The following is a 20628-nucleotide window of genomic DNA, read 5'->3' as shown; positions in this document are numbered from 1 at the left end:
GGTGATCATAATGTTTTGGCTGATTATTGTGTCATCACCTGCGAACAGTCTTAAAGAGCTTCCGACGTTATGCATTGTGTTATAAGGGATCCGTGGCCACCGGTGGCTCGTTACAGGGTAATAATGTATATACGACTTATTCGATTTCCTACTCAATTATCTTTTTATCTGGGATAATACTATCTCAACATTGTAACGGCCTGGAATATGCCATAACCAAGTTGTACAACACAAACACAAAGCAACGCAACAGTCCTCAGATGCAGAGGCGGCTCGTGCAAAATTTTATTAGTGTGCTACAATATTACAAAAATGAAAAGAAAATAAATTCACAAAAAATATATTAACATAAAAAGTGGCACACTAGACTCTTGTTAATCAGGCCATTCCTTGCACATATCTGTGCCGGATTAGCGGAAGTGCTGCATTTCTGAGAGCGTCTGAAATTTAGATTTAACACATAGGGACTATACTTTATTAAATCCAAAGAAACATTCATTTTCATGGAAAACTTAATCCTTGAGTGTGTACATATACAGTAATATAACTCACAATGAAACATGACCAGAATTTTTAGTTGCCGTAATAATGATACCGGGACGGCGGCATGCTTTATCACGCAACCTCTTTAGAATCATTAACATCGGTGCTGCGTGTACATGGTTCTCGCACAATGTACTCTACGAAAATGTCTGCTGCTTAATCACCAGCAGTGTGAGAAATCTTTGTGCTCCTCTTGTGTCCTCTTCATCACCATTTTGATCATTACTTTCCGCCCGCAGCTCGTGGTCGTGCGATAGCGTTCTCGGTTCCCACGCCTGGGTTCCCGGGTTCGATTCCCGGCGGGGTCAGGGATTTTCTCTGCCTCGAGATGACTGGGTGTTGTGTGGTGTCCTTAGGTTAGTTAGGTTTAAGTAGTTCTAAGTTCTAGGGGACTGATGACCATAGATGTTAAGTCCCATAGTGCTCAGAGCCATTTGAACCATTACTTTCCTGCAAGCTTTTCATTATTTCTTCATTTGTTAAAGTTTGGTCTAGCTCCAAGTTCTCCTGATTCGGCCGCTTAGCAACATGGTCCTCAGAATTTCGTCTCATCCTGGAAGCGTATGGAAAATGTCAATTTGCAAAGCGTCATCAACTGATGATTCCGAATTGACCGACTCATTGCTGTGCTCAGCGTTGCCTCCGACTTTGCTTCAACGGATGGAAAAGCGTTGACTTTTCTCCAGCTCTTCATTAAGGTAGTTCCATCACTTTATCCCATGCGTCTGCTATTTGGAAATCAACATCATGTAAGTTGATTTCTTTCCACACCCTCAACATGGCCTTGGCAGACTCGTTATTACAGTCGTTCATTAAGAAACAAGAAATGCTTCTGAATGTAAGTATTCAAAGAACTGTGACTGACGCCCGAACAACAGGCACTTACATTCACTGAGAATAGAAAGTAGTGCATTGAAAATGGGTAGCTACTAGCCGAAATCTGGATTTGCGTAATAATATCTAAGAAAGGACGACTGGTTGCTGCACTCTATAAGTCACATGACAATCATTGAGTTCACACACTTCCCAAATGGAAGGTAACATGAAAAAGAAATGCATGCCAAAAGTGACATTTAATGGAGTCCAAAAATCCTGGTCCGTGGACTGAATCAGGGTTGTCACATTGGGTGGAAGAAAGAATGCTTGCATACCACCGGATTTTAGAGTCACATTAGGATGACTGTGAGCATTGTCAGTGATAAGCATAGTTTTCAGTGGAAGCTGTTTTTCTTCTTCAGCTCTTTCGTTGCAGCTGGTACAAATGTTTCGGGGAATCGCCGAGACAATATTTCTCCCTGAATTTCACAAGCTGCGACATCGTCGCGAAAAAACACAGTGACCCGTATATGTAATAAGTTTCTTTAATTTACGTCTATGGCCACAGTCTATTTTGTTTAACAGATTACCGGTTTCGGTTTTTGTGAAACAGATCTGATAATGGTCATTAAAGACCAAAACTGGTAATCTGTTAAACAAAAAATAATTGTGACCATAGACGTAAATTAAAGAAACATTTCTCCCTGCATCCACGCTTTCTTCAGAACACAATATTACGCTGTTGGCGTAGTTCTGTTCCTCTGTGGGGGTCAAGGTAGATGTTGGGATTTTCTGTCACCATGACAGGCAATTTATGAGTCCTATTTGCGTCACAACACGCCATTAATGGTACGCGCTTCTTCTGTTTTTTGTTTACAGGAACTTCCTTCTCGTTCTTGGCATCTAACATTTTAGAGCAAAGCATCTTACAAAACAGGCCCATTTCATCAGCATTGTGCAAAGCATGAACAGTTACATCATCTTCCTCTATTATCTTCCGTACCTTGTTTGCAAACTCGTCTGTGTCTTTTGTCGTTAGCTGAGCGACTTTCTCCGGTGACTGGTACACTATGTGATCAAAAGTATCCGGACACCTGGCTGAAAATGACTTACAAGTTCGTGGCGTCCTCCATCGGTAATGCTGGAATTCAATATGGTGTTGGCCCACCCTTAGCCTTGATGACAGCTTCCAATCTCGCAGGCATACGTTCAGTCAGGTGCTGGTAGGTTTCTTGGGGAATGGAAGTCCATTCTTCACGGAGTGCTGCACTGAGGAGAGATATCGATGTGAGAAGCAAGAAGGTGCTTAAAACATCAATGTAGGCCTGTGCTGTGATAGTGCCACGCAAAACAACAAGAGGGCGCAAGCTCCCTCCATGAAAAACACTATCACACCCTAACACCACGGCCTCCGAATTTTACTGTTGCCACTACACACGCTGGCAGATGACGTTCACCGGATATTCGCCTTACCCACACCCTGCCATCGGATCGCCACATTGTGTACCGTGATTCGTCACTCCACATAACGTTTTTCCACTGTTCAATCGTCCAATGTTTACGCTCCTTACGCTAAGCGAGGCGTCGTGTGGGATTTGCCGGCGTGATGTGTGGCTTATGAGCAGGCGCTCGACCATGAAATCCAAGTTTTCTCACCTGCCACCTAACTGTCATAGTACTTGCAGTGGATCCTGGTGCAGTTTGGAATTCGTTTGTGATGGGCTGGATAGGTGTCTGCCTTTTCCACATTACGACCCTCTTCAACTGTCGACGGTCTCTGTCAGCCAACAGACGAGGTCGGCCTTTACTCTTCTGTGCTGTACGTGTTCCTTCACGTTTCCACTTCACTATCACATCGGAAACAGTGGACCTAGGGATGTTTAGGAGTGTGGAAATCCCACGTATATACGTATGACGCAAGTGACACCCAGTCACCTGACCACGTTCGAAGCCCGTGAGTTCCGCGGAGCGCCCCGTTCTGCTCTCTCACGATGTCTAATGACTACTGAGGTCGCTGATATGGAGTACCTGGCAGTAGGTGGCAGCACAGTGCACCTAATATGAAAAACGTATGTTTCTGGGAGTGTCCGGATACTTTTGATCACGATGCCGAACGCTATGTCGATTTTTCCAGATTGATAATCAACTTTAGCTTGCTGCAAACAAGTTACTACCGCCGAGTTGTCTGTTAACTGCAACTGCTGTTTCCTTTCTTATCGGGCCACTGACGGGAATTCCTTTACTGTGCTGTTGTATGAGCCATCTACAAACAGCTACGTCCAGTTCTTCATTCGCACTCATTCGTAGAACCTTCAGTTTTTGCACCTAGCTCTCCATTTGAGTAGAGTACTGTCGAATAACAACATCTTTTTCTTGATCTCATAAGCACTTGTTCGTCCAACGTTGTATTCAGCAGGAATGGCTTTCTGCAAAGAACCTTGGTTCAACTTATTTACAATGTCGAGTTTCTCTTTGTAGTCTATCATATCGCGTTTCCTCTTAGAAGCCCAGCTAGTAAGCTGCAAAGAAAGACACAGTTTCAGATATATATATATATTTGTTGCGCTCGATAATTAATTGTTGTGCACGTCATTTCTGCTTGACCGACTAGAGGCCAGATTACTGGCAGTGAGAGGCCGGACTAATGACGGCCGGATTACTGATAGTTTAATGTACTTAATCAGCGACGAAAAATTAAGTCCATTCGTCGCTGTTTTCTGCTGCAAAATTTATCTGACTCTAAAGATGAAACCCTCAACGTTGGTTACCATATTTTTCTCAGTTGAGAGCCTTGTGAGGGCATTAAGTCGTTCCTCTGACATGGTATTCTGAAGAAAGGTCTTTGTCCCCGTCACAGATGAAAAACATCTTTCAGGTTCAGCAGTGTTGTCACTAATGTTTTCCGAAGTTTTGTTACCTGAGAGAAGCTGTCTTGCAGAATTGGAGATACCACTCCAACAATATTCCCGAAGTCTGGTCGTTGGTACAATACCGAGAGCTCTGTCTTGGTTTCTCTAACGTGGTGGAAGCCTGGACAACAACATTAAGTTCTGTCTCTGGGAAACGTCTTGAGTATTCGTCCAACTTTGAGGAATCCAGCAGCATTGCTGCGTCTACATGATATAGGACTTGGAAACGTCACGGGCTTCTCTGTTAATCCTACTGCAGACTCTTTTTCATCAGAACATCGACAAAAACTTGTCTTCTGGCGCTTGCTCTGAGAAGTGGTTCAAATGGTTCAAATGGCTCTGAGCACTATGGGACTTAACTTCTGTGGTCATCAGTCCCCTAGAACTTTGAACTACTTAAACCTAACTAACCTAAGGACATCACACACATCCATGCCCGAGGCAGGATTCGAACCTGCGACCGTAGCAGTCGCGCGGTTCCGGACAGAGCGCCTTAATCACGAGACCACCGCGGCCGGCTCTGAGAAGTGGCTGTTGCTGTGACTGTGGTATCAGTGTCGTCGATGGAGGCTCTTATATTATTTGAGCCGTACCGTGTCGACAGGTCTTCTGCATGCCATCTTTGCCTCTAGCGGAGGGTTTGCCGTTCTGACGTAAACAAGTGGCAGTGTGAGGAGTGAGTTGAGCGGTGGCAGGCGGCGGAGCAGGAAGTGCTCGTCACGAACGGCGTGTTGTGACCTGAGCCGTGCGAGTTCTCATTCGGACGACTGGACTTCAATATTCCGCTTGGAGTCGCGTATCCGAAAATAAATTTTCATCCTGGCGGCTACGGATGACACGAGCCGGCCGAAGCTAAGTCCTGCTGCGGAAGGTTGTGGCTGCGTCGCCTTGATTAAGAGGGAAGCTTGACGTCTTAGAACTATTAGAATTATATCAATACCTTAAGCTGCTGACGGGCGTTCATATGTATCAACGGGGACAGGTGAAAATGTGTGCCCTGACCGGGACTCGAACCCGGGCTCTCCTGCTTACATGGCAGACGCTCTATCCATCTGAGCCAGCGAGGGCACAGAGGATAGCGCGACTGCAGGGACTATCTCGCGCACGCCTCCCGCGACACTCACATTCTCACGTTGTATGTCCACATACTACATTCGTAGTGTCCCACCCCAACACACTCATACTCGTGGAAGACATGCTTACCATGGCCCGTAAGAGTTCGGGGAATATGTGTGCATCTGCGCAGAAGAAGAAGGTCATGGCCGGTGTTGCCAGAACTATATACTTATATGGATATAGTGTCTGTTCTTTCGGACATGTCCAAAAGAACAGATACCATATCCATATAAGTATATCTTAGAACTATGGTGAGGTATCTTCCTTCTGTTGAGTGAATTTGGGGGCAGTGTGAGGTTTGCAAAATGTTCCTTTCTATTGTCGCCGTCTGCTTATGATCCTTACTCGCCTTCACGACTATCAGAACTCTGAATATACCGACCTGGTAGTGGTTACGTTGAGTGCGAGTTCTAGAGGCCTGTACATGTTTGTACAATTTTACCTGGTATAATAAAAATTGTTTGTACCAATTTCATTATAAATAAATAGGTAAATAAATAAAATATAATAAAAATTGGTAGAAATAATTTTTATCATACCAGCGTAAAATTTTGACTTTCTGTAATTAAGACACATTGTGTTTTTACCTTTTTATAAATGATAGCTTTGTGGACTTTGATTTAAGTTACCTCATTTATTGCTGTGAGTGGCTTTGATGCTTTCTAGTTAACATGTTAATTCTGGGTGCAAGGATTCGTGCCAACACAGGAGCGTTTTTTTCAAAACTCGATAAATGCAACAGATAGAGTCTCTCATAAAATGAATTTTTGTGTTTTCACCTAGATAGATATGTTAGACCCTTTGAATTTTTACATGACTTCTACATCTCAATGACATTAATCCAGCGTTGTAATGAAATATATTAATATTTAATTTTGATAACAGTATATTAAGGTGTGATTTTCCAGTTTTTTTAAAGTCGGTAAATGCTTACAATTATTGCTGATATCAGTTATGCTGCCTTCTTTAATTCCGTGTAGTTTTTCACACAACAGAATTATTTATGCGCTGTAGTGTTCATTAAATGCCTGCATTGTTGTAAAATGCATATTTTTACTTATCTTATATATCTTTTTTTTAATTTATGGTTTTTGACTTTATAGAGAATACAAACAATAATAAAAATGCAGTGGCGTAACACAATAATAGCAGTGATAATTATTATAACATAATTGTGTAGCTTACATCATTATCATCACTACTACATCAAGTAAGAAATGAATAATACTAGAAGTGTTGCGTGTCAGTCACATTTTTGTTAAGTTTTCCCTCTTACATCCATGCATTATACTCCTACGACATCTTAGTAAAACTCCTTTACATCACCTGGAATTTCAAAATACTTTAGGAAGGCAGACACATCTTTCTTCTTTTCTTTACGTATCACACTTTGTTTTGATAAAAGTGTACATGTTAGTACTGTTGGATAGCACAGTTGCTTTCGTCTCAGGATGTCAGCTTGTACTGGAACTCCAGAGTTTGTATCACTTACTGACACATGGTGGCTCTCTTTGTATTTCATTGTTAATGGCAATGGTTACTTCCTTATGAACCCTTCCTGTTGTGTCGCCTCGTCTCCATTACTTTTTGGAAGAATACTAGCCAAAATAAAAATTCATCTTGTACAATGCAACGGAGTTAAACAGCTTGACAGTCCGTTTGATCGGATGGCGATTTTTCTAGCGACGATGAACATTCCATTAGCAAGGATTTATTCCCGTAATCACATTTGTGGTGCGTGATTTGAAGTTCTATCTAATCCACTAGGAATCCTTCGGTATATGCCTCTACTGCGGAAAGTCGCTCCGACGATCTTGAAAAGAACGCTGAAAAACATGACATATTTTAAAAGAACATCGTTGTCGACAGCTTTTGGGAAGCAGCTTGTGCCATTGTTAAATTTAACTGCGCACATTACAATGCACACAATTAGCATTAGGATTCACCATTTCAATTTTTGTCTGCACGTCACCTATGCAACCCTCATTGCAGCTGCACCATTGTTTGTTTGTGTGATAATTTTGTGTGGCATATCTTTGAACAAAAGATCTATAGCAGTCAAAATACATGTCAGAGCACCAGCATTACGCCCTTGAAAAATCCCCAGAACCTTTCATCAACACTGTTCTTTTCATAGTGCAACACTAATGTTGTAACTGTGTCTTTTCGGAAACATCTATTGTTTCATTTGTCGTTGTTTCAGCATACTCAATCTGCTTTATTTCTTTCCAGATAACTTCAAGGCATTTTCCAACATACAGTCCAGCAGCTGATTTTGGATGGATTTTGAAAGCCCCTTAGAAACTTGATCACCATCTACATGTTCTTTCGCTGTACTGTCTCTCAGAAATTAAGTCTATCAAATCCAAAAAGACACCTGGATTTTCCAGTGTTTCTGTATCGTCGTGTCTCTCAAAGCTAGTTAGAAAATATCACAGAATTTTATACAATCAATGATTCTAGAGAGCACATATCTGCTTTTTTCTACCTGCTGATTGTGTTTCACTATGTCATCATATAGGTGCGACTTAATATCGTCATTTTATTATCTTTAGCTAATGTTCTACGATCAAGTATGTTGCTTACGTGTTTATGATTTCAGCTATGTTTTTAATGCATTAATACGTCCTAGATTTTTCACTCCCACTCTACCTCACACATTACTGTCCCCAAATAACAAAGAAAGTAAAAAAGTGCATCGTGAACGTCACACATGCAGATACAACTGTTTCCAGACACTTTCACACTAAATTTCCTCATACACACTCTTTTTCACCACTATCTATATCCTTTTGATATTGATTTAAATTTGGAGTTGGTCCACCTTACTGTTTAACTCTCACTTTCTCCTCCAAAGATTTACTGGAAAAGCATATCATCTACGAAACTCGTCATGTTGCTTGCACAGTACTTAACGCGTACTTTCAAAGACAAAATACACTGTAACACACTTCGTCGACGAACCAACAGCACTCCACAATAGTGGTCTACTCAGGTGGTGCCATGAGGTGTGTAGCACTGTTAGTGCTAGCAGGGACGACGTCACACCAGAGCATGCACGGTCTAACACAAACAGCTGCGTCCCTTCTCTGAGCGGACTGTAGCATGACGCAAATCAAAAATGTGTGTGAAATCTTATGGGACTTAACTGCTAAGGTCATTAGTCCCTAAGCTTACACACTACTTAACCTAAATCATCCTAAGGAAAAACACACACACCCATGCCCGAGGGAGGACTCGAACATCCGCCGGGACCAGCCGCACAGTCCATGACTGCAGCGCCTTAGACCGCTCGGCCATGACTCAAATCATTACAGCACTCGGCACTGTGGTTTCTAGATATCTCGGAGAGAACACTGCAAGACATGGTTTCGTCCGTTTTGTTTGCATACAAGCACGTATTCCAAGAAAAATTGCGTAATTTTAGTGCAAGTTCTGGTTTGCACTCTAAGAAATTCGAAATTTGCGATAAGGTCTTATGGGACCAAACTGCTGAGGTCATCGGTCCCTAAGCTTACGCACTGCTTAATCTAACTTATAGTAACTTACTCTAAGAACAACACACACACCCATGCTCGAGGGCATGCCGGCGGCCAGTGCTCAAATGCAAAAGTACTTTGATGTGGTTACTGTAGTGTAGGAACAGCACAGTGCCGCCCTTCCATTGCATTCGCTGAACCCGTACACGACGTGCACTAATTCCTATCTGTACGGTTGTAAATCACTGTTAACGTACAACTAACGTTACCAGAAAAATAAACCCGAGGAAGAACTGAGCAGTACTGAACGAAGCTTGAGAGTTAAGAGTTAATTGGACATTACTGTTATCAACAGCAAGTACCGTTAGTTAAAGTAATAAGACTGTTTCCAAACTAGACAGCGCATACCACGGACATGTGCTCATTTGCGGAAGTATTTTCACTGCAATACACATAGGAAGTTATTGCGGCATAATAAATCAAACGAAATCTAATTTCTCTGTAACCAGTCACCAGCGACCATGAGTGGATTACACCAAAATACTTGTAAAATTTACCTGAGCTACCTTCGAAATTTTATCGATTAAGTTACGGTTCACACCATTTTTTTTTTCAGCAACTGAGAGTTTGCTGTTATTGCACCTCAACTGTACTACACTACTACCACCATTGCCAACAACAACCACCGACACGTCATCCGTAATAGGTATGACAACCCATTCGGTTTTCTCATAATACATACTTTACACATCGAGGAGGATTCAATACCAAATAGTTTAATGTCGTTCTCCAGAGTTTGGTAAGAAACAATACTGTCAAAATGTGGTGCTTTTTTTTCAGCAAGTTGTGTGTGTGTGTGTGTGTGTGTGTGTGTGTGTGTGTGTGTGTGTGTGTGAGAGGTGGGGGAGGGGGGGGGGGGAGGGTGCCATTAATTCACTACAGCAACTTGAAGTGTAGCCAGTTCTTACGGTTACTCTGTCTTACCCAGTTATATATAAATGTAATGTATTGCGAATACATAGAAAGAAGGATCCTTTATTGTATGATTATATGATAGCGGAACAAACACTGGTAGCAGTTACTTCTGTAAAATATTTGGGAGTATGCGTGCGGAACGATTTGAAGTGGAATGATCATATAAAATTAATTGTTGGTAAGGCGGGTACCAGGTTGAGATTCATTGGGAGAGTGCTTAGAAAATGTAGTCCATCAACAAAGGAGGTGGCTTACAAAACACTCGTTCGACCTATACCTGAGTATTGCTCATCAGTGTGGGATCCGTACCAGATCGGGTTGACGGAGGAGGTAGAGAAGATCCAAAGAAGAGCGGCGCGTTTCGTCACAGGGTTATTTGGTAACCGTGATAGCGTTACGGAGATGTTTAATAAACTCAAGTGGCAGACTCTGCAAGAGAGGCGCTCTGCATCGCGGTGTAGATTGCTCGCCAGGTTTCGAGAGGGTGCGTTTCTGGATGAGGTATCGAATATATTGGTTCCCCCTACTTATACCTCCCGAGGAGACCACGAATGTAAAATTAGAGAGATTAAAGCGCGCACGGAGGCTTTCAGACAGTCGTTCTTCCCGCGAACCATACGCGACTGGAACAGGAAAGGGAGGTAATGACAGTGGCACGTAAAGTGCCCTCCGCCACACACCGTTGGGTGGCTTGCGGAGTATAAATGTAGATGTAGATGTAGATGTAAATTTTGTTTGCATTTGCTAAGCAACATGAATGATTATTTTTGGCGATGTTAGCTAGGTAATGAACAATGAAATTAGATATTTGCTGTGTTTGGATAGAGACTGCACCTTACACATAAAACATACTCATTTTTGGAAAATTATTTGCATACGATTTATGATGGATAATATTGATCTCTTTCCATTTCTCAGAGCTCAACATCTCATTCCCTTAGGATTTATATTGAACTATACTACAAACAAATGGGAAAGCGCAAATGACGTAACAGACAGGCAGCAGTATCGTTGTAACTTTGCTGAGACATGAATAAATACTGTAACGTTAACTCTGATAATTTAGCCAGATGTATATACAAAAGAGAATTATACAAAACACGCAAAATCTTCTCAAACTAGATCTGTATCTAACTACATGGCTGGATGTATGTATAATAAACTTTTATTTCTCTGTCTTTGTTTTTAGCTAGTATGTTTATTATAATTGGTAATATGATTTTTTGGTGAATACGCAACAAATCCACTCACCTTTTTTGACATGCGTGCCACTCTGCTGGCGTAATGCAGATCCACTATGGAAATGAAGTCTTGGGACAAACGCTAAGCGACTTGTCTTTGAGAGATTATTTGATGGTTTCTGCAGGTGCTGGAGGAAGACTGCTGCCAAGCGCATCTTCAAAACTTTCTGAAAAGAAAGAGAAGTGAAAATACATATAAATTCGTGGTAGAGATGACGTGACATCTAATTCAAGTTTCTCGAATCTCCATGCTTTTCGCAACGCTTTGCCACATTTTATTCCAAATTCACGGAATTACACACATCAAAAAAAGTTTTGCATCACCCCGGTTCCCAGAACTCCTGAAGATAGACGTTGACTGTAGATACTGTATCACAGATACAGTCGCTTTGACTGTTCAGTGATGTCACTGAAACCGCCCAAAGATGTAAATAACCATGCATGGGGTTGAGTTGTTTCGGGAAGGAGACCAGACAGCGAGGTCATCGGTCTCATCGGATCAGGGAAGGATGGGGAAGGACGTCGACCGTGCCCTTTCAAAGGAACCATCCCGGCATTTGCCTGGAGCGATTTAGGGAAATCACGGAAAACCTAAATCGGGATGCCCGAACGCGGGAACCGTGCATGAGCAGCGCCTATTAGACGGAGGGGGTCCGACAGCTGATCACTTCCAGTCATTCCACCAGGAAGGAGGTACATGGCTCGTGTTGTCTGTAGTTCAACCATGCCTAGACGGTCAATATCGCGGTTCGATCGCTTCCGCATTGTTACTTTGATCCAGGAAGGGCTCTCAATAAGGGAAGTATCCAGGCATTTCGGAGTGAACCAAAGCGATGTTGTTCAGACATGGAGGGGATACAGAGAGACAGGAACTGTCGATGACATGCCTCGCTCAGGCCGCCCTAGGGCTACTATTGCAGTGGATGACAGCTACCTACGGATTATGGCTCTGAGAATCACTGACAGCAACGCCATAATGTTAAATAATGCTTTTCGCGCAGCCACGGGACGTCGTGTTGCGACTCAAAATGTGTGCAATAGGCTGCATGATGCGCAACTTCACTCCCCATGTCCATGGCGAGGTCCATCTTTGCAACCACGACACCAAGCAGCGCGGTACAGATGGGCGCAATGACATGCCGAATGGACCGCTCAGGATTGGCATCATGTTCTCTTCCCCGATGAGTGTCGCATATCCCTTCAACCAGCCAATCGTCGGAGACGTGTCAGGAGGCAGCCCGGTCAGGCTGAACGCCTTAGACACACTGTCCAGTGAGTGCAGCAAGGTGGAGGTTCCCTGATGTGTTGGGGTGGCATTTCGTGGGGCCGACGTACGCAGCCGTAACGGCTGTAAGATACGCGAATGCCATCCACCGACCGATAGTGCAGCCATGTGCAAGATACACGAATGCCATCCACCGACCAATAGTGCAGCCATAAAACGGCAACATATTGGCGTGGCATTCGTCTTCATGGATGACAATTCGCTTCCCAGGGTGCACATCTTGTGAATGACTTCCTTCAGGATAACGACACCGCTCGACTAGAGTGGCCAGCATGTTCTCCAGAAATGAACCCTATCGAACATGCCTGGGATAGATTGAAAAGGGCTGTTTATGGACGACGTGACCCACCAACCACTCTGAGGGATTTACGCCGAATCGCCGTTGAGGAGTGGGCAATCTGGACCATCAGTGCCTTGATGAACTTGTGGATAGTATGCCACGACGAATACAGGCATGCGTCAATGCAAGAGGACATGCTACTGGAAATTAGAGGTACCAGTGTGTACAGCAATCTGGACACTACCTCTGAAGGTCTCACTTTATGGTGGTACAACATGCAAAGTGTTGTTTTCATGGGCAACAAAAATGGCGGAAATAATGTTTCTTGATCTCTATTGCAAAATTCTGTATAGGTTCCGGGACTCTTGGAACCGATGTAATGCAAAACTTTTTTGATGTGTGTATTTTTAGATGGTATAATAATCCAGGCGTGGCTGTGGTTGTCCAGTGGACAGAGCACCAGATTCTGACAATGGAGGAGCTCCTGGGCTCAATCCCGATTAGGGTTCAGAATGGTTCAAATGGATCTAAGCACTATGGGACTTAACATCTGAGGTCATCAGTCCCCTACACTTAGAACTACTTAATCCTAACTAACCTAAGGACAACACACTCATCCATGCCCGAGGCAGGATTCGAACCTGCGACCGTAGCAGTCGCGCGGTGCCGGACTGAGCGCCTAGAACCGCTAGACCACCGCGGCCGGCTCTACTTATTTTACATTCATATGTTTTAGTAGACATGTTAAATTACATCTAGTACAAAAAGTGAAATAAACAATTACAAAGGCACACCTGGAAAAATACATACATATAGAGTTTATATTCGTAGATCATAAGTACTGTTATAATTAGACATTATTGAAGAGACAGATTTTAGTCAGGAGTGCTAGCAGCAGGGAGTATGAGGGAAACTGATGGTGAATGGAGGTGAAGAATAGAGACGTGATGAAATATAATTAAGGAAATATAAAGGAAAAGAAGATTGCGTGGCTAATAGAGATAGATGAAGAGGAAGGCATCTCAGGAGCAAGATAGGAGACGCTAGCTTTTCTATTTGACAGATGAGAGGATTGGCCTTGTACATTAATTTTGTGGAGAACGTTATGAGGATGATAGTAGGAAATGCTTCAACTTCTTCTTAAAAGCAGCAGGGGATTGAATTTTGCGCAAGGTAATGGGCAGTTTGTTCCAGAGGCGGACAGCGGCAACTGAGAAGGAGTTTGCAAAAGTTTTTGTTTTGTGAGTGGGCACTGTTAGGATACCAAATAAGAGTGACCTCGTGTTTCGATTATGATGGCATGACATGTTTTTAATCTCTGAAGCAAGGTACTGGGGTGCTTGCGCGACGAAGTCGGTGAAGTAGACATAGAGTGTGGTAGTCACGCAATTTGTCCGGCCGCAACCACCCTAGCTCGGAGTATGAAGCACTAACATGATCGTATCGGCGAATGTTGCAGGTGTAACGCAAACAGGCATTCATGGTTAGTTCTAGCCGTCTTTTGTTTTCACCACTCATGCCTTGTTGAATTACATCACAATAGTGGAGGTTCGGTAGAACGAGTGCTTGCACGAGCTGGCGTTTCAAGTCCTGTGGAAATATGTTCCGAAACTTTTTGAGAGCATAGAGACAAGCAGACGTCTTCCGGCACACTGCGACTGTATTCTCCGCCCAGTTGAGATGCTCATCCAAAGTTACACCCAAGTTCTTAACTGTTTTCTGATATGGTATTGGAGTACCGTCGAGCAGAATAGGAGGTAGCCGTTCGCGGAAATCTGAACTTATTAATTTCTGATGGGCTATTAAGATTACTTGCGTCTTTTTTGCGTTTAGTTTAAGCCCCAGGTTTTTCGCCCATGTCACTACTGAAGACAGATCATCATTCATCTGAGCGATTGCAGTGTTTACATCTTCAAGTCTGACGCTTAGGTAGAGCTGGAGGTCGTCGGCATAGAAATGATATTTACAGGAGGACAGAACCGACGAAATATCATTGACATATTAAGAAAACAAAAGTGGTCCTAAGACTGATCCTTGTGGCACTCCCGAGGAAATATGTTTCCAGGAAGATTTTTCATTTACGCAGACAACACATTGCTGTCTGTCTTTTAAGTAGCTTTCAAACCATCTCATTGCACTATCTGAGAAATTGAGCTGTTGCATTTTTCTGAGCAATATGTCAAAGTTAACATTGTCAAAAGCTTTGCTGAAGTCCAGTAGCGTCAATATTGTTGCCTTTCGGTTGTCGATGGCATATTTCAGGTCACAGTTACTTTAATTAGAGCAGTGTTTGTGCTGTGATGTTTAGGGAAACCGGATTGAAATTCGTCATATAGGCTGAATTCATGCAGGTGTTCAGTGATTTGATCATGAACAATATATTCAAGTGCTTTGGAAACAGCAGGCAGTATGCTAATTGGTCGGTAATCACTAGGCAGTTGCGGGTTTTCGATCTTAGGGATGGGTCGAATTATGCTTCTTTTCCATGCAGTAGGGTATATTCTGTTCACGAGGGAAAAATTAAATATGTCAGTTAAGACAGGTACTAAGATATCGCAACATTCTTAATCATGGTTATACCGATACTGTCATCGCCTATTGCATCAGAAGAGATTCTCATTATTGCTTTTCTTGACGTATTTATTGTTACATGTTTTAGATGGAGGGTATCGTTGTTAGTTATCCTGTTTGGGGATTCTTGTGGACGGTAATTATCAGCCGATTGGGTATTCAGAGGTGCAGAGAAGAATTCATTTAATTCGTTAGCTGACACATGGAAAGTAGTTTCCGATTTTGCCTTTCCGACCCCCAAGCTACGGAGATTCTTCCATAGAGTCGTGGGCGTCAGATCGCTGCATACAAGGGAGCGAGCGTGCCTGATCTTAGCATTGCGAATGCATTGTTTCACTGTGTTCCGTAGCTTTCTATTCTTCGAAACGCTCGGTTTAGAATCTGCCTTGAAACGCCTATGGGCAGCATCCCTATTAGTCATCATTTGACGTAATTCAGCTGTCAGCCATGGAGCAGATTTTCTTACACGGATTGTGCGTACAGGTGCATGTTTGTCAAGAGGGCAGTGAGTTTATCGCCAATTTCATTAATTTTGCAGTCGATTGTAGGTTCTCTGATTATTTGATCCCATGAGATTTCTGAGCAATCGGCTGTTAGAGAGTCAAGGTCAATACGTTTCATGTTTCTACAAGTTATGTAACGCGATTTGATCCTTGGGGGCTGCACAGAGTAGGCCAAGAATATTACATCATGTGCTGAGAGGCCAGGGGCCGATGTTTGACCAATATCTCTTACTTTGTCAGTCTGTTTCATTGCGATTACGTCTATAAGAGTATGACTGTGCGCCGTATGGTGTGTAGGTTGTAATGGAAGAATGTTCATGCAATTGCAACTAAACAATCTTCTTAGGTTTATTGGAACTATCACATAGATACACTACTGTTATAGACCCTGTATTGTTCCTGATCTATATTAACGACATAGGAGACAATCTGAGTAGCCGTCTTAGATTGTTTGCAGATGATGTCGTCATTTACTGTCTTGTAAAGTCATCAGATGATCAAAACGAATTGCAAAATGATTTAGATAAGATATCTGTATGGTGCGAAAAATGGCAATTGACCCTGAATAAAGAAAAGTGTGAAGTCATTCACATGAGTACTAAAAGAAATCAGCTAAATTTCGATTACGCGACAAGTCACACAAATCTGAGGGCTGTAAATTCAGCTAAATACTTAAGGATTACAATTACAAATAATCTAAATTGGAACGATCACGTAGATACACTACTGGCCATTAAAATTGCTACACCAAGAAGAAATGCAGATGATAAACGGGTATTCATTGCACAAATATATTATACTAGAACTGACATGTTATTACATTTTCACGCAATTTGGGTGCATAGGTCCTGAGAAATCAGTACCCAGAACAACCACCTCTGGCCGTAATAACGGCCTTGATACGCCTGGGCATTGAGTCAAACAGAGCTTGGATGGCGTGTACAGGTACAGGTTCCCATGCAGCTTAAACACGATACCACAGTTCATCAAGAGTAGTGACTGGCGTATTCTGACGAGCCAGTTGCTCGGCCACCATTGACCAGACGTTTTCAGTTGGTGAGAGATCTGGAGAATGTGCTGGCCAGGGCAGCAGGCGAACATTTTCTGTATCCACGAAGGCCCGTACAGGACCTGCAACATGCGGTCGCGCATTGTCCTGCTGAAATGAAGGATTTCGAAGGAATCGAATGAAGGGTAGAGCCACGGGTCGTAACACTTCTGAAATGTAACGTCCACTGTTAAGTGCCATCAATGCAAACAAGATGTGACGTGTAACCAATGGCACACCATACCATCACACCGTGTGATACGCCAGTATGGCGATGACGAATACACGCATCGAATGGGCGTTCACCGCGATGTCGCCAAACACGGATGCGACCATCATGATGCTGTAAACAGAACCTGGATTCATCCGAAAAAATGACGTTTTGCCATTCGTGCAGCCAGGTTCGTCGTTGAGTACACTATCGCAGGCGCTACTGTCTGTGATGCAGCGTCAAGGGTAACCGCAGCCATGGTCTCAGAGCTGATAGTCCATGCTGCTGCAAACGTCGTCGAACTGTTCGTGCAGATGGTGGTTGTCTTGCAAACGTCCCCATCTGTTGACTCAGTGAATGATACGTGGCTGCACGATCCGTTACAGCCATGTGGATAAGATGTCTGTCATCTCGACTGCTAGTGATACGAGGCCGTTGGGATCCAACACGGCGTTCCGCATTACCCTCCTGAACCCACCAATTCCATATTCTGCTAACAGTCAATGGGTCTCGATCAACGCGAGCAGCAATGTCGCGATACGATAAACCATAATCCCGATAGGCTACAATCCGACCTTTATCAAAGTCGGAAACGTGATGGTACGCATTTCTCCTCCTTACACGAGGCATCACAACAACGTTTCACCAGGTAACGCCGGTCAACTGCTGTTTGTGTATGAGAAATTGGTTGGAAACTTTCCTCATGTCAGCACGTCGTAGCTGTCGCCATCGGCGCCAACCTTGTGTGAATGCTCTGAAAAGCTAATCATTTGCATACCACAGCATCTTCTTCCTGTCGGCTAAATTTCGCGTCTGTAGCACGTCATCTTCGTGGTGTAGTAATTTTAATGGCCAGTAGTGTAATATTGTGTGTAGAGCAAACCAAAGACTGCGATACATTGGCAGAACACTTAGAAGGTGCAACTGGTCTACTAAAGAGACTGCTTGCACCACACTTGTCCGCCGACCGCTACGGTCGCAGGTTCGAATCCTACCTCGGGCATGGATGTGTGTGTTGTCCTTAGGTTAGTTAGGTTTAAGTAGTTCTAAGTTCTAGGGGACTGATGACCTCAGATGTTAAGTCCCATAGTGCTCAGAGCCATTGGAACCATTTTTGTACTTGTCCGCCCTATTCTGGAGTATTGCTGTGCGGTGTGGAATCCGCATCAGGTGGGACTGACGGTTGAAATCGAAAAAGTTCAAAGAAGGGCCGCTCGTTTTGCATTATCGCGAAATAGGGGAGATAGTGCCACAGACGTCTTACGTGAATTGGAGGGGCAATCATTAAAACAAAGGCGTTTTTCGTTGCGACGGGATCTTCTCATGTAATTGCAATCACCAGTTTTCTCCTCCGATTGCGAAAACATTCTGTTGCCACCCACCTACATAGGGAGAAATTATCATCAAGATAAAATAAGAGAAATCAGGGCTCGCACAGAAAAATTTAAGTGCTTGTTTTTCCCGCGTGCCGTTAGAGATTGGAACAGCAAGAGACAGCTTGAAGGTGGTTCATTGAACCCTCTGCCAGGCACTTCATTGTGAATAGCAGAGTAATCACGTAAATGTAGAACAAAGTTGCTAAACAGTGCTAAAAGATATCTAGGTGTGTTACTGTGATGTATAGAAAATAGGAGATCAGAGACGTCCAGAATAGTGGCTATTCCAATTACAAGACGTTTCAGTAACAGTATAAAGAGGCTTAAAATCGGACCAGCACGTAGGTCTGAGGCAGATGTGGATCCCTCAGGACTCTTCTGCAGCGAGAGGCACTCATTCCCACTCCTGACACCCAGAAACCGTGAGGTGTGCATAAATCAACGAACTAACAAATAACACCTTTCTAAAACGATGAAGGCGCAAATGGGAAATGACACGGGAACACTGAAAATGCTAAGAGTTCAATGTAATTTCAGAAAAGACAAAAAAGGCTAGATATCCAGCTGGCGAGTAGATCTGAGGCACATGGAGACCACTTGCAGCTCATTGTAGTAAGAGGCAATCCCTGGTTAATCTGCCAGAATCCAGTCGAAGCGAAACGAGGCTATTGGCGTTAGGATGTCAAAAGGGTTTAAAATTTCCTAGAGTCCCACCCTACAAAGCAAGGCAGGCGAGGAGATACTACCAAAGATCTTTAGGGGAAACAGTATGACAAAGAGGGCTGATTTTCTGTCGGCCAGTCAAAAAACAGTATAAGGAACTACTATACCAAATGAGAGTAGAAAAATGGGAGACGTACATTAAGGACCACATGGTAACAAATCTTTTATTTATGAGGATCACTGCGACTGTGATGAATAAAGGTTGTTGAAATTACTGCAACCAGTCGCCTTTCGTTTTGTTCTTCAATTTGTATTATCCCATTACTGGTTTCAGACCGCTTAGATATCCATCATCAGATAGTATACGACAGTAATCCCAAAAGTAAGGTCTATTTTTTTTAATAACTGCATAGACCTGTTTATTTCTACAATGGTTTACATCAGTTTACAGCTTGAACATTTAGCTATTTTTCGACATAATCACCATTTCTGTCGATGCATTTTTGTAGACGCTGGGGCAGTTTTTGTATGCCCTTGTCATACCAGCCCGCCGCCATGCTGTTCAGAAAGTTATGAACCTCTTCTTTCACCTCGTCGTCGGAGCTGAATCGCTGGGACCACAATTAACGTTGACAGGTACTGTGAGACTCTGAAAAAACTCCAACGGGCAATTCAGAACCGGAGAAGAGGAATGCTGAGCAAGGGCGTATACATTCTCCATGACAACGCTCGCCCACACATCGCTCGGCAAACCGTTGTTCTCCTGCAACAGTTTCAGTAGAACATAATCACCCACCCACCCTATAGTCCTGACTTGGCGCCATGGACTATCACCTATTCCCTACGTTAAAAGAACATTTGACCGGAAAGCGATTCAGCTCCGACTACGAGGTGAAAGAAGAGGTTCATAACTTTCTGAACAGCATGGCGGCGAGCTGGTATGACATGGGCATACAAAAACTGGCCCAGCGTCTACAAAAATGCATCGACAGAAATGGTGATTTATGTCGAAAAATAGCTAACTGTTCAAGCTGTAAACTGATGTAAACCATTGTAGAAATAAACAGGTCTACGTACTTATAAAAAAAATAGGAAACCTTACTTTTGGGATTACCCTCGTATATTTATTGATGGTCTGCAGCAGTGTGGGGGTCGTGTAGGTTGTTAGTATCCGTTGATTGGTTGTTGGTGCACACAGTATTGTGGAAAACATAATGAATGTTTTCCAGTGACGTTAACGTTATTGATTTTCACACACTTTGCCACAGGTAACATGTTCGACATGCTTTACAAAAGGAGGCTAAGTGTGTGAGGTGCAGTAAAATTAACGTCACTGGGAAACATTCATTACGTTTTCCGGAATACTGTTTGCACCAACAACCAACTAACAGATACTAATAATTCTACATGACTCCCACACTGCTGCAAACAATCAATAAATATATACCATCTGATGATGAATCGCTAGGCGGTCCGAAACCGGTAATGGGATAATAAAAATTGAAGAACAAAACAAAAGGCGACTGGTTCCAGTGATTTCAAGAAACTAAATGGTAACCGGCCAATGGCCTTGCCGCTGTGGTAACACTGGTTCTCGTCAAATCACCGAAGT

General features: G+C 43.1%; 1 protein-coding gene and 1 non-coding gene across 2 annotated transcripts in view; both read right to left on the bottom strand.

The window, feature by feature from the left end:
• Positions 1–20628, bottom strand: part of LOC124722899 (trimethyllysine dioxygenase, mitochondrial) — a 488590-nt gene that overhangs the window by 359855 nt on the left and 108107 nt on the right. Inside the window, exon 2 of the mRNA XM_047248039.1 lies at positions 11090–11246. Within this exon, the coding sequence (XP_047103995.1) occupies positions 11090–11246 (157 nt within the window). The remainder of the gene's footprint in view (positions 1–11089; positions 11247–20628) is intronic.
• Positions 5262–5336, bottom strand: Trnat-ugu. The gene has a single exon. It is a non-coding gene; the product is annotated as a tRNA-Thr (tRNA).

This window comes from Schistocerca piceifrons, chromosome X, assembly GCF_021461385.2.
Source record: "Schistocerca piceifrons isolate TAMUIC-IGC-003096 chromosome X, iqSchPice1.1, whole genome shotgun sequence".
NCBI lineage: Eukaryota > Metazoa > Arthropoda > Insecta > Orthoptera > Acrididae > Schistocerca > Schistocerca piceifrons.
Note: the sequence above shows the minus strand (reverse complement) of the source record. Positions and strands in the feature narration are given on the sequence as shown.